The 15566-nt window shown below is 44.3% G+C and overlaps 1 protein-coding gene across 5 annotated transcripts in view; it reads right to left on the reverse strand.

Moving 5' to 3' along the window:
* Positions 1-1348: 1348 nt before the first annotated feature.
* PITX2 (paired like homeodomain 2) overlaps positions 1349-15566 on the reverse strand; it is an 86824-nt gene continuing 72606 nt past the window's right edge. For all 5 annotated transcript variants that reach the window (XM_060779085.2, XM_060779086.2, XM_060779084.2 and 2 more), the window contains one exon: positions 1349-2897. In XM_060779085.2, coding sequence (XP_060635068.1) covers positions 2334-2897 — 564 coding nt within the window. In that variant the 3' untranslated portion in view covers positions 1349-2333. The remainder of the gene's footprint in view (positions 2898-15566) is intronic.

Here is a 15566-nt window from a genome sequence, read left to right on the forward strand (position 1 = left end):
CTGAGTATCATGGACTTTTTGTTTGTATGTGTCAGGAGCGACTTGAGAAACTGGGACACCCAGCTGTTTTACCATCCTGTGGGAGGCTTATCCCATGTCCCTGCATGCGAAGCTAGGGGTGACAGGCCAACAGTCCTGCCAGCAGAAGGGTTTTACCCATTGAGGGTGGGGGATTCATCCTGGACTCATACTACACCAAACTGGAGCCACTCTCTCCTTGGGGTTCCTGTACTTTCTGTGTGATCATCACTTGCTTCTGCCTCTGTAGAAGCATTCTAGAGATGGGATGGGGATACAGAGTACATCTACATTGATACTATAAGGCATTTATAGTAGTGGGGGAGGGGGTGTAACAGGCTTAAAGATAATCAATTAACTCTCCCAGGGACCCAATTAGCCCCCTGCTGTCCCACCATGCCCTTGGGGCAGTTTTCAGTCCTTTTCCCCCTGTGATCACAGCAGTTTCAAGTCACATTATTTAGTGTCAGTGTAGATGGGTCTACGCTTTAGGGCCCTTCCAAGCAGGACCTATATCCCAGGATCTGATCCCGGGTTCTCTGCTTTAAACTGGATTATATGAGTCCACACTGCCAGATAATCTGGAAAAAAACAGAAAACCTGGGTTCAGATCCTGAGATATAGGGGATGTCTGGAAGTGGCCTTAGAGGCCTCAAAGCAGGGTAAAAGAAATCATGAGATACTCCTAAATAGATCCTGTAGGCCCCTTCTACACTGCCATAGCATCCCGATACTCAAAGCAGATTATTTGAGTCTACACTGCCATATAATCCAGTTCAAAGCAGATAATCTGGATTTTATATGGCAGTGTAGAAGGGGCCACAATGCACATCATCACCCCTTGGTATAAACCACACTGCATGGGGAAAACAAGAGAAGGTGATCTATGGTCTACTATTATTTTACAGGCTGGGGAGGGAAAGGGTGTTCTTCTCCCCTCAGAGAAGGAAATTAGAGCTTTACATCATTCTTTCCATCACTATAAAGGCCTTAAACCAGGGTAGGAAAAATCATGAGATACTCCTAAATAGATCATGTAGGCCCCTTCTACACTGCCATAGAATCCAGATTGTCAGAGCAAATTATTTGAATCTACACTGCCATCTAATCTAGTTCAAAAGCAGATAATCTGTATTTTATATGGCAGTGTAGAAGGGGTTGCAATGCACATCAGCACTTCTTGGTGTAAACCACATTGCATGGGGAAATCATTTTACAGGCTGGGGAGGGAAAGGGTATTTTCTCCTCTCAGAGAAGGAAAATAGAATTACATCCTTCTTTCCATCACTATATTGAGACATTCAACTCGTTAAAAAAATCCAGACCAAACTGTATGCTGTATATTTTACTCCCATGAAAGAAAACACATTTTTTTCCAATGTTGTCTGGAAAGGGAAAAAAAAACACTAGTATTATACGAAATGTTATACACAGGGTATGTTTTACATTGCAGTTTCAGAGTCACCATTGCATCCACCAGAAGTACTATTCTAAAACCGATATTCACACAATGGGACTTGGGTTCTTTTTTTAATAATAATAATAATAATTAATTAATTATAATAATAATATGTTAGAAACATACAATGTCGCATTTAGTATATACATTCCCTTGCTCGCAAGCGGAAAAGAAAACAAAAACAGAAACAGAAAGAGAGAGAAAAAAATCCCTAATCTCTTGTGTAACATGCTTTATTTCAAAAGCCTAACTTTGAGAGAGAGAGAAGAAAACACTGTGGAGATATGACTAACAACTGCTTTTATAAAATTAATTTGACATTTCCATAGATATATTTACATCCTTTCCCGCCATTTATTTGCCCCCTCCCAAACTTCTTTTCCCCCCAATGTCAACAATGCTAAACATAAAAAATAACAAGCTTATAGGAACATTAAAATGTCATACCATATCCAGTCAAAACGGTTCTTTTTTGTCCGTGTTTTTATATATATATTTATATTTATTTATATTTATCATCTATGTCCTTTGCAGCTGTTGGAAATACTTGGTTCGGTTGTTGTTAATAATAATAATAATAATAATTCAAGGGGAAAGGTCACAACTTAGGAAGAGAGAAATCCTTTGCAACCCCTTCCCTCCCCTTTCTCTTCTTGGTGTGTTTTGTTTCTCTTGATGGGAAAGTGGGGGGTTTCTCAGCAGTGCCCCATTGTCTTGGATGCCAGGGTTGGTTCAGGGTGGCATTGGCCCTCTTTGCTCCCCACTCTCCTCAGTAATTTTTTTTCTAATGTATGGTTTGAGTGTCTCTTTGTCTCCTGAACGCCAGGCCAGGCCTGTCCTCTGCCCAAGGCCTCTCTCACACTGGCCTGTCCACAGCATATTGGCAGGCGCTGAGGTTGGAGGCCGGCGCCTGGACGCTGGCGTAGCCGAAGCTGGAGTGCTGCTTGGCCTTGAGTCTCAGGCTGGCCAAGCTGGAGTTACACGTGTCCCGGTAAACGTAGGGAGGGGTCGGCGGGGCGTAAGGGCAGGCCGGCGTGGGCACCGCCGAGTTGAGCGACGGGTTGCTCAGGTTGTTCAAGTTGTTGAGGCCGTTGAGGCCCGAGCCCGGGACGCCTGCCACGGCCGAGGGCACCATGCTGGAAGACATGCTCATGGAGGAGATGGAGTTGGGCGGAGAGAACATGCTCTGCGAGGAGAGCGGGTTCACGTTCATGGAGTTGAAGAAGGGGAAGCTCTTGGTGGAGAGCGACGCCGACGTCAGGCCCTTGGCCGCCCAGTTGTTGTACGAGTAGCCCGGGTACATGTCGTCGTAAGGCTGCATCAGCCCGTTGAACTGCGGCCCGAAGCCGTTCTTGCACAGCTCCGCCTGCTGGTTCCGCTCCCGCTTCCGCCACTTGGCCCGCCGGTTCTTGAACCAGACCTGCACGCAAGGGAGCAGGATTGGGGGGGGGGGGGGGGGGGAGAGAAGAGAAACTCGTCAGTCACAACAACAATAACAACAACTTTTGTCAAAGGCTTTTATGGCCGGGATCCAGGCTTGTGGGGGGGGGGGGGGGGGGTTAGGGGTTCAACCCCCCCCCCCCGAATTTTTTCAGGTTAAAAAAATGGTTTACTCGTGAATTTTAACTGGTTAACCAAATCCCCATGCTTTTTTTGTCGTGTCAGGAGCGACTTCAGAAACTGCAAGTCGCTTCTGGTGTGAGAGAATTGGCCGTCTGCAAGGACGTTGCCCAGGGGACGCCTGGATGAATTGATGTTTTTATCATCCTTGTGGGAGGCTTATCTCATGTCCCCGCATGAGGAGCTGGAGCTGATAGAGGGCGCTCATCCACCCAGGGGCGGCCCTAGGCAGGCCCGTAGCCAGGATTTCGTTTGGGGGGGGGGGCTGAATTTTTTTCAGGGGGGGTGAGTTTCGGGGGGGGGGGCTGAGTCTGAGTGAAAGAGGGTCTAGCCTAGCAAACCTTTTGTATCATTACCCCAATACCCCCATGCATATGGGATGTATTGAGCGTGGTGATCAGATCATGATATGAATAAACATAACAGTTTCAATAATGCACCAGTAAGGCCTTTTCGTCGAACCACTATGAGAATTTCGGGCGGGGGGGGGGGGGGGCTGAAGCCCCTCAAGCCCCCCCTCCTGGCTACATGCCTAGCCCTAGGTAATTTTCAATGGTAAGCAAACAGTATTTTGGCACCCTCTCCCCACCCCCCACCCCCCAACCAATCACTGATATATATTTTCTGTTCGTCGTGGGAGTTCTGTGTGCCATATTTGGTTCAATTCCATCATTGGTGGAGTTCAGAATGCTCTTTGATTGTAGGTGAACGATACATCCCAGTAACTGCAACTCACATATGTCAAGATCTATTTTCCCCCAAGAGCACCTCAAGAGCGCCCCTGGGAAAATCAACTATACTGCAAATGTTTATTTTGCGTAATGGGTCGAGCCGCCCTTGCATCCACCTCTCCTCGAATTAGAACCTGCGCCCCGTGGGTCTTCTGTCCTGCCCCAGCACAGGGGTTTAACCCACTGTGCCACCGCACTGTGCTCCCCATGCTAAAAATTAAGAGTCCCTCCAGAACTGCAAGCACTGTCTCAAGCAAATATTGACATTTTGTTTACACTGTCATTACTTGCAGCAATAGCAGATGTAGTGAAGCAACCAAGTTGGGGGTGGGTGGGTGTTGAATGCTCTCATTAAAGAGGCCAGACTTGGTGGAGGTGGTTGACAGGGGCAGAGCTGCAGGCTATTGAAGGCTGCTCTGCCCCCTGCTGTGCTCTTTGCTTCAGCGTGAGCTAGGAGGCAGGTTTCAACAGCCCCCCCCCCCCTGCAAAATTTTCACCCCCCCCCTCCCCGAAATTTTCAACCCCTCCCGAAATTTTTTTCTGGCTATGGTCCTGCTGAGATCAATGTGAGTTTTCCAGGCTGTATAACCAGGTTCCAGAAGCATTCTCTCCTGACAAATGCAAGATACTCCACTTAGGCAGAAAAAAATTAAATGCAAAGATACAGAATGGGGGACGACAGCAGTAGGTGTGAAAAAGATCTTGGGGTTCTCGTGGACAACAAGGTAAACATGAGACAACATATAAATCCCTATAAGGTTCCGGCCCAGTTTACCTGTCCGAACATATTTTCCCCTATGACCCATCAAGGGTGTTAAGCTCTTCTGGAGAGGCCCTGCTCTTGGTCGCAAGTACGTTTGGTGGGAACGAGAGACAGGGACTTCTCTGTGTTGGCCCCTCTGCAGGGCCCGTAGCTGTAGGCTATTGAAGGCTGCTCTGCCCCCTGCTGTGCTCTTTGCTTCAGCATGAGCTAGGAGGCAGGTTTCAACCCCCTCCCCCAAAATTTTCAAGCCCCCCCCCCCAAAATTCAACCCCTCCTGAATTTTTTTTCTGGCTACAGGTTTGTAGATATATAAACCCAATTTTCCAGTTTCCAACAAACCTCACAACCTCTGAGGATGCTTGCCACAGATGCAGGTGAAACGTCAGGCGAGAATGCTTCTAGAACATGGCCATACAACCTGAAAAACCTACAACAACCCGTTGTGAGGTCTGCTGGAAACTAGGCAAGTGGGTTTTATATGTCTGTGGAATGTCCAGGGTGGGAGATCTCTTGTATGAATTGTGGAAGGCTTTCATGGCCGGAAGCACTGGATTATTGTAAGTTTTTCGGGTTGTATGGCCATTTCCAAAAGGATTATCTCCTGATGTTTTGCCTGCATTTATGGCAGGCATCCTCAGAGGTTGTGAGGTCACATGGCCATGTTCCAGAAGCATTCTCTCCTGACGTTTCACCTGCATCTATGGCAGGCATCCTCAGAGGTTGTGAGGTCACACAACCTGACAATCTCTGAGGATGTCTGCCATAGATGAAGGCGAAACCTCAGGAGAGAATGCTTCTGGAACATGGCCATGTAGTGCGAAAAACCTACGACAACCTAGAACTCTTGCATGTTTGAGGCAAGTGTTTGAGGCAAGTGCAATTGCTCAGCTTGATTAGCAGAAATATGCTTTAGACTTCAATGCAGGAACAGTATGATTAGAGACTATTAGATTTTCAGAACAGAGGGATGCTTTGGACTATGGATTATTGTTTCTAAGAAAATGCCCTACACAGATAACTACTTAAAATCCTATTGTAACTGGATCAATAAATGAAGTTCCTTCATGCTGTATACATGAAGTTTTGTGAGTAAACCAACTCTTTTACTTTGAAAAAAGACTGTTTATTTTGTCTCTTGAAGGCATGATTTAAAGGCGAATATATTTTAAGGGAGAGTAGATGTTTTGGGCAACTAAAGGAACACTGTGTTGATGGCCTGAATCACTGGGTTGCAGTGAGTTTTCTGGGCTGTATGGCCATGTTCCAGTAGCATTCTCTCCTGACATTTCACTCATATCTATGGCAGGCATCCCCGGAGGTTTAGGGGTGTGTTGGAAACTAAACAAGTGAGGTTTATATATCTGTGGAATGTCCAGGGTGAGGGAAAGAACTATTGTCTGTTAGAGGTATATGTGAATGTTGCAATTTGCTACCTTGATTAGTATTTAATGGCCTGTTCTTTCAAGGCATGGATGCTTCTTGACTGGGGGAATCCTTTATTAGGAGGTGTTAGCTGGCCCTGATTGTTTCTTGTCTGAAGTCCCCCTGCTTTTTGAGTCTTGCTATTTATTTACTGTTCTGATTTGAGAGTTTTTAAACACTGGTAGCCAGATTTTGTTCATTTTCATGGTTTCTTCCTTTCTGTTGAAATTATCCACATGCTTGTAGATTTCAATGGCTTCTCTGTGTAGCCTGACATGGTAGTTGTTAGAGTGGTTCAACATTTCTGTGTTCTCAGATAATATGCTGTGTCCAGGTTGGTTCATCAAGTGCTCTGCTATGGCTGACTTTTGTGATTGAAGTAGTCTGCAGTGCCTTTCATGTCCCACTCTAACAACTACAATATCAGACTACACAGAGAAGCCATTGAAATCCACAAGCATGTGGACAATTTCAACAAAAAGGAAGAAACCATGAAAATGAACAAAATCTGGCTAACAATATTTTAAAAACTCTAAAATCAGGACAGTAAAGAAAGAACAACACTCTAAAAACTGATGAATTCCAGACAGGAAACAATCAGGACCAGCTGACACCTCTCAACAAAGGAGTCCCCAGGCAGTAAGCAGCCAGACCTTGAAGATGAAAGGCTATTCAATGCTAATCAAGGTGGTCGATTGCAACAAACAGACAAGAGTTCTTTGCCCCACCCTGGACATTCCACAGATATATAAACCCCAATTATCTAGTTTCAAACAAATCTCACAACCTCTGAGGATGCCTGCCATAGATGCAGGCGAAACATTAGGAAATAATGCTTCTGAAATATGGCCATACGGCCCAGAAAACTCACAGCAACCCAATAATAACAACTCTACCTGCATTTCTTTTCTCTCTCTCTCTTTCCCCTCCCCAGTCTAATTTCTAGAGAACAAAGAGAAGATAGCAGTTCGCTATCTAACACGGGTTTTTGTTCCTGGTTTATCAATCTCATTTCCTAATCTGTTCCATCATTTAAAAAACATGGGGAAATTTTATTAAATTGCAAAAAACTTTGTTTTTGCGGTACATCCGGCAGTACATTTTGCTATCGTTTTTCAATGAATATCTCTTGTAGTCTCAACCGATTCAATATAGTTTGTGGAAGCCACAAAAAGGAGGTTTCTTTAGTGTAACAACTACTTTCAAAGTATGTACCTCACAATTAAACAAGAAGTAACACTTTCAAAGGAGGGATAGATTTTTTCCCCCAAATTTTGTTACATAGTGAGTGCGATAGATACTAGTTTCTGGTGCTGCTCAAGTGTTGGTACTGTTAGAACTGGGTTCTTAAGTTGTAGCAATGGCCACTCCAATGGATATATTTCTAATTAAGGAAGGAAAATCTGTTGACAGTGATGTCCGTGATGACCCCCATGGAGCGGCTATAGAGGAAACTATACAAGAATCAACTATGTGGTTTAAGAAGCGTAAAAGGAAAGTAAGGAAGAATTTCCTAACTGTGAGAGGTGTTCAGCAGTGGAACTCTCTGCCCTGGAGTGTGATGGAGGCTCTCTTTTTTTGGAGGCTTTTAAACAGTGGCTGGATGGGTATCTGTCGGGGTGCTCTGAATGCGATTTCCTGCTTCTTGGCAGGGGGTTGGACTGGATGGCCCACGAGATCTCTTACAACTCTATGATTCTCTTTCCAAACCTCCTTAACACAGCACAGATTATGTGAAACCTATACAATATATATATTTCAAATTTTATTTACTATATATATATGTGTGTGTGTGTGTGTGTATATATATACTATATATATATATATATATATATATATACATACACATATATGTAGTATACATATAGTATATATATACTATATATGTGTGTATATATATATACTCTCTCTCTCTCTCTCTCTCTCTATATATATATATATATATATATATAGTATGAAACTTTTATAAGGGGCTGGTTTAACCTCCGGTTTGGGTCTAAAAACGTGTCACCAACATGAAAAGTTTGGAAAGCTCTGCTCTACACTGTAGAATGAATACAGTTCGACACCAGCTTAGCTGCCATAGGGAGTGGGGAGCAGAAGCAGCCACCAACACAGCTCTCCAACCTGGAGAATCTCAATTAATGCACTTCGATCCCACCTTAACAGCTATGATTCAATTCAGTAGCCCTTGTTCCACTAGTATCCCAAGACCCAGATCTTAAAGGCCACTGGTTTGACTAGCAGGCAGGTAGGGGGGGGGGGGGGGTTGGGGGGCTTCAGCCCCCCCCCCCCCAAAATTCTCGTGGTGGTTCGCGAAAAGGCCTTACTGGTGCATTATTTAAACTGTTATGTTTATTCATATCATGATCTGATCACCATACTCAATATATCCCATAGGCATGGGGGTATTGGGGTAACGATACAAAAGGTTTGCTAGGGTAGACTCTCTTTCACTCAGACTCAGCCCCCCCCCCCAACAAACTCAGCCTCCCCCCCCCCCCAACAAAATCCTGGCTACGGGCCTGGTTGGGAGTACCTTCTTTAGTTCCAGAATGACTTACTACTGAGTCAGCCTCTATCTGTGGGGGAGTAAGGGTGCGTCTATGCTGCAGAATGAATACATTCTGAATTGATACCACTAACTACTATAAAAACTCAGGAGTTGTAGTTGAGTGAGGCATCAACACGCTTGGATAGAAAAGGCGAAAGTTCTTAGGATTCTACATCTATTTTTTTTCAGTGTCAGGAGCTTTTTGAGAAACTGCAAGTCGCTTCTGGTGTGAGAGAATTGGCCGTCTGCAAAGATGTTTTCCAGGGGACGCCCATAACGCTGCCCAGAGGACGCCTGGATGTTCTGATGTTTTACCATCCTTGTGGGAGGCTTCCCTCATGCCCCCCAATGGGGAGCTGGCGCTAACAGGGGGAGCTCATCCCAGCTCTCCCCGGATTCGAACCACCGACCTGTCGGTCTTAAGTCCCATGACTCCCATGATACATCTACTATGATTCTGTAGCATTTAGCCCTGGTAATTCAGGTGGTGTCAAATTGCATGTGTTCTGCTCTGGAGATGTGTCCCTGGTCGCTTTTTTCCCCGGATCACAATTCCCAGAATCTTCTAACTTACTTGGTAAAACATTCTGAGAACTGGGAAAGGGGGTTGCAATTTGGCCAAGTTTTTCCCTCTCAGGGCTGGTAAACCGACTCCCACGAGGACTCAGGAGCATGGCTAATATTAGCACATTGTATTATATGGCTGTGCTGACTGGTTCGAGGTAAGACTTCGGGAATTAATGACCAGATATAGTAACTTTCCCAAGTTCTGCTCTCTCGGAGATATCAAGCCAGCTTCGAAGGGGCTTTAGGATATTAATTTGAGCATATTTTTATTAAATCACAACTATAGTGGTGGGGAAGTGTGGGAGAATTGGCTAGGAAAAGTCACTTTCCAAAGCCTTCCTTTCTTGGATGGAGATATTAGATGTGTTTAGCTCAAGTATAGGAGCCTATGTGGCGCAATGGTTTAAACCATTGTGCCTTCAGGACTGAAGGCCGCAGGAGAGTTCGGATGAGCTCCCTCTGTCAGCTCTAGCTCCCCATAGTGAGACATGAGAGTATGGTGAAACATCAAAAACTTCCGGGGGGAGACAGCAAATTATTGCTCAGATATGGGCAAACTTCGGCCCTCCGGGTGTTTTGGACTTCAACTCCCACAATTCCTAACAGCCTACGAGCTGTTAGAAATTGTGGGAGTTGAAGTCCAAAACATCCGGAGGGCCGAAGTTTGCCCATGCCTAATTTAGCTCAAACTATAACTCTCCCAAGCGCTGACCATTCGGAAATGGTAACCCAGCTTGAGATGCCTTCAGGACCATCCACATCTGAGCATATTATTATTACATGGCCACAGCGAAGCGGGGTAATTGTAGACAGGGAAAAGTAACTTTCCTTCATTCTCCTCTCCTGGATGGAGGTATTAAGGACAACTGTAGTTCCACAAGTAACTTTCCCATGCTTTGCCCTCTCAGTGATAGTATCAACCCAACTTCAAGAAGGAACCTAAATATCAGCATCTTTCATGTCGTTTAGAGGGGTTCTGAGAGCGATAAATTGGGAATGTAACTTTCCCCACCTCTTTCCTTCTTCCACAAGTAACTTTCCCACTTTCCTATGCTCTGCCCTCTCGGAGGTAGTTACTCAATGTCGAAAAGGAGTCTAAATCTTAGCATTTTTGATGTCACAGACCATAAATGTTATTTACAGCAGTTCTGGGAGCGATAAATGGATCAAAGTAACTTTTCTCATCTCTTCCCTTCTTCCTTGAGGACTGAGGAGGGAGTATGGGAGCTGTAGTACGAGCAAAAGGAAGGTTTCCCCCCTTCACGAGGAGGCATAACCCAACCACCTCCAGCGCGCAAGAACAACAACCCTCTCCGCCCGGGATTTGGAGAGGTCAGCTCCCAGAGGGCAAGGCAGGCCCAGGGCTGAGGAAAAGGGGCCTGGAGGAGGAGGGGGAGAGGCCCCGAGGCCAATGGCGGCTCCCACCCACCCCGTCCCCCCTTGACTAGAGGCCTGTGGCTCCTCCAAAGCCTCCCTCCACCAACGAACAAATTAGAACAGGATCATAAACGGGAGGTTTACAAGAAAGCGGCGACCTTAACGAGGCTTCCGGGGGGGGGGGGGGGGGAGGGGGGTTAACGTCCCCAGAAGCAAAGAAAACGCCATAGGAATCTTCCAAGTCCTAATAAACTCAGGCACCACGAGGTTATGCTGGTCCTTTAAGACGGACCTTCAAATCAAAGCGTGAAACAAAGCTGACCAAAGTTTACACTCCTATATCTCGCCCCAACCACTGAACATTTCGTTTGGATGCAAATCGCTGGGAAACATTGGTAGCGGAATCCAGTGGGAAAGTTTTACTGGAAAGTTGGGTCGGCTCCCCCCCCCCCCCCCCCCCGCCTTTCGAGAAAAGCTGTCCTAAATTACACCGAAATTCTATTGAACTGACTATGCAAGAGCAGGGGGTCAGGCTGAAGCTCTTTTTCCTTCCCTCCCGAGACTGAGTTTTAAGTAAACCCGTTTCCACGCACGAAATTACATCCTTTCCCGCCTTTACAGTCAGAGGAAGAATTGAGCCGCATCTATACTGCCAAATAATGCCGTTTGAACTGCATTATGTATAATAAATGCAGTTTGAATTGCATTATATACAATGCTGTATATAATAAATGCAGTTCGAGCTGCGTGATATATCATGCTGTATATAATAAATGCAATTTGAACTGCATGATATATAACGCTGTATATAATAAATGCAGTTTGACCTGCAGTATATACAATGCTGTATATAATAATGCAGGTTAAGCTGCGTTATATATAATGCTGTATATAGTAAATACAGTTTGAACCGGATTATATATAATGCTGTATATAATAAATGCAGTTTGAATCACATTATATATTATACTGTATGCACTAAATGTAATTTGAACCGCATTATACATAATGCTGTATGCAATAAATGTAATTTGAACCGCATTATATATAATACTGTATGCAATAAATGCAGTTTGAACTGCATATATATAATGGTGTATGCAATAAATAAGTTTGAACTGCATTATATATAATGCGGTATATAATAATGCAGTTTGAACCGCATTATATATAATGCAGTTCAAACTCGTATATTTATTATATAATGCTGTATATAATAAATACAGTTTGAACCGCATTATATATAATACTGTATGCAATAAATGTAGTTTGAACTGCATACATATAATGATGTATATAATAAATGCGGTTTGAACTGTATTATATATAATGCTGTATATAATAATACGGGTTGAACTGCATGATATATAATTCTGTATATAATAAATGTAATTTGAACCGCATTAGATATAATGCTGTACATAATAATACAGTTTGAACTGCATGGTATATAATGCTATATACTAATAATGCGGTTTGAACTACATGATATATAATGCTGTATATAATAATGAGGTTTGAACTGCATTATATTCCATGGTGCAGGTAATAAATGCATCTGAACTGCATTTTATATAATGCTGTATATAAGGAATGCATTTGAACTGAATTATATATTATATTTAATTAATACAGTTTGAACTGCATTATACATAATGCTGTATATAACAATGCAGCTTGAACTGCATGGTATGATTGTAAAAGATTCACACAATGCAGTTCCATTTAATGCAGTTCAAACTCCATTGGAAGATCCATATAATGCAGTTCGAAGTCCACGATCTGGCAATGTAGATCCAGCCTTTGCTACTACAGCGACCTTCCCTCGAAAGAAAAAGGTTTCTGGATGGAAACCCCACACATTCGTCCACAAAACACCTCAGTTTTGACCCTCCAAATTGTGGTGTTTTGTATGCGAGCTCTCTACCTGTCTATCTGTCTTCCAGCTCGACTAATTCACCCCGAGGATTGATTCCGGGCCAAGAAAGCGTCCAAATATTATCTCTCCGCCGCTTGCTTTCTCCGCCAGAGTTTGGCGCCTTCCTTCAATTTTGCTCTCACAAAAGCGATGGTGTGTTGACTCGCTTCCCAGCAACGGAGTCACAACCAGAAATAACTCAATTTTAAAAACCCAAGGGAAAAGAGAACGGAGTTTCCTTTCCACCCTTCTCCTATTTTCTTCCGCAGCAGAGACTAGAACCGAACACACCTTTCAGGCAATGCAACTTCAGCCTTCTTTTCTAGACGCGTGAACATTAAATCATAAGAATATTCCTGACTGGGCACAAGGGCTCCCCTGATAAATCTCGGCCTTACCAGCTTGGGAAAGGGGGCTGGCGTCTTTCATGTGCTAATCTCCTGCAAAGCCAGAGCCACTCCACCTCCCTCTGGTCCGCCTGGCTTTTTGGCCAAGCCGGCCCGTTTCCCGACGTGTTAAAAAGGGCGAGCAGACAATGGGGAAGGCGGGCCACCTTCTCCAATCCACATCCCGCCGTCTGCGAGGCCATTATGTGGATTCAAACCGGCGCAGGACCCGGCTTTTGTTGACACAAGCCTTACAAATCTCCCTTTTCACGCCGACACAGTGCAATCCCTCCCCTTCGACCCAAGAAGCCTTCTCTTATACTTTCCCCCTGTTTCTCTACTTAGACCCGCCATTTTTAGACCTCTATCTCGTCATTTTATCACGCCTAAACTGAGGTAAAATGAGGAACTGATTTCTCATCTCCTGCCCGGAAATGAAGACTGGACAAACCGGTGCTTTTCTGCAACCACAACAGAAATGGAGGGCTTTCACATTCAAAGCCACAATCTCATTCCCCCTTGTTGTTTTTTCAATTGGGCTTTATGGCTTCAATCCGGTCCCAAATAGAACATATTCAAAGTGATTTACACAAGTGATTTATTCTGATACTAACAATTTGATTGGAGGCCTCACATTCTGATTGAAGATGGATTAAATCAAAGTAATCCAAGTATTCTTGGCTTTTTGTTGTCGAAGGCTTTCGTGACCGGAGTCACTGGGTTGTTGTGAGTTTTCCGGGCTGTATGACCATATTCCAGAATCATTCTCTCCTGACTTTTCACCTGCATCAGGGCCAGCAACTAAGCCATCACACCACATAATAAATCTACTTTAAATATGGTTTCTGCCTCCTGTAGAATTCTGGGGTTTGTAGTTTGGTGAGATTGTCAAAGGCTCTTCCCTAAACTGCAAACCCCAAAATTCTGCAGGAAGCAGCAATCGGATTTAAAGTAGATTTATTCTCTAATGTGATGAGGTCCCTACTAATCACTTCCTAACAATGGCAGTAAGAAGCTAGACCTTGAAACTGCTAGGTCATTAAATACTAATAAAGGTGGCCAATTGAAACATTCACATTTATCTCCAACAGACAAGAGTTCTTTCTCCCATCCTGGACATTCCACAGAAAATCCCGTTTTCCTTGTTTCCAACAGACCTCACAACCTCTAAGGATGCCTGCCATAGATGCAGGCGAAACATCAGGAGAGAATGCTTCTGGAACATGGCCATACAGCCCGGAAAACACACAACAACCCACTACACTAGGCTTAATGTATTGTCGAAGGCTTTCATGGCCGAAACCACTGGATTCTTGTAAGTTTTCCGGGCTGTAAGGCCATGTTCTAGAAGCATTCTCTCCTGACATTTCGCCTGCATCTATGGCAGGCATCCTCAAAGGTTGTGAGGTCTATTGGAAACTAGGAAAATGGGGTATACACACACACACACACACATATATATCTGTAGGGTTTGTATATCTGTGAAATATAAACCCCATTTTCCTAGATTCCAGCAGACCCCACAACCTCTGAGGATGCCTGCCACAGATGCAGGCGAAACGTCAGGAGAGAATGCTTCTGGAACACGGCTATACATCTTGGAAAACTCACAACAACTAGGCTTATTTGGGAAGCAGTCACTGTGAACACAGTAGGACTTATTTTCCAACGAATAGCGACAGATCCTATTGTATTATCCTTTCATTTTTTATCATACACACAAGCACCTTGTATGGCGTCCTAGGGATGTGTATATGATTATATGTATATGCATATGTAATGTACATATATGTGTGTATAGATAGATATAGATATATAGATCTATGCAAGCCCAATACGGTGATTGGGCTCAAACAAACCCTTTTCCTGCAAAGTAGGCTCATTTGATTGCAAAACATGTTTACTTCTATGTAAGCCTGGCACTGTTCAATCTATTGAAATATAAGAAATGCTCTGTTTATTCAGTCGTGCACCCGAATGCACACTTCTGTCAGGACTTGGTGAAACTAAAAAGGACTTATTTCTAAACAAAGGGAAATCGAAGCGGCCCAATTCCAAGCACTTGGAACTGGTCATGCACTCTGAACACAGCGTTTCTTTTAGAAGTTACTCATTATTATTTCAATTCAGAACCCCATTTTGTCCCAGTAAAGCAGACATAGGCAAAGTTGGGGGCTCCAGGTGTTTTGGACTTCAACTCCCAGCATTCCTAACAGCCTCAGGCCCTTTCCTTTTCCCCCTCAGCCGCTTAAGCGGCTGAGGGGGAAAAAGGAAAGGGCCTGAGGCTGTTAGGAATGCTGGGAGTTGAAGTCCAAAACACTTGGAGCCCCCAACTTTGCCCATACCTACACTACAGTCTTGGGGATTTGTTTCCTTCCAGGTCCCTTAGACAACAGTTGGAGTTTTCCTTCGCCGGGGAGTTGATTCCTAAACCCATTCACCTCCAGGAGGCCCCACAACCATCCTTGAGAGGCCCTTCCTTGTTTTCTTTCTACACAAAACATCCTCAGAGTCTTAAACTCTGTGGAACAAAGCCTATTTATACTCTTCATAACATTAATCACGGCACAAAACATGCAGAGCTCCTCTAACCTTTTCATTTCTCCGTTTCCAAGGGAACTCCCTTCCAGTTTGCAAGTCGCCGGACTCGGAAACAACTTGGGATACATCTATACTCCAGATTGAACGCGAATCTGGCCCCATTTTAATTCCCAAGGCTCCCTGCTATGAAATAGGAGGCGCTGCTGATTG

This window comes from Anolis sagrei, chromosome 5, assembly GCF_037176765.1.
Source record: "Anolis sagrei isolate rAnoSag1 chromosome 5, rAnoSag1.mat, whole genome shotgun sequence".
NCBI classification, from domain to species: Eukaryota; Metazoa; Chordata; class Lepidosauria; order Squamata; family Dactyloidae; genus Anolis; species Anolis sagrei.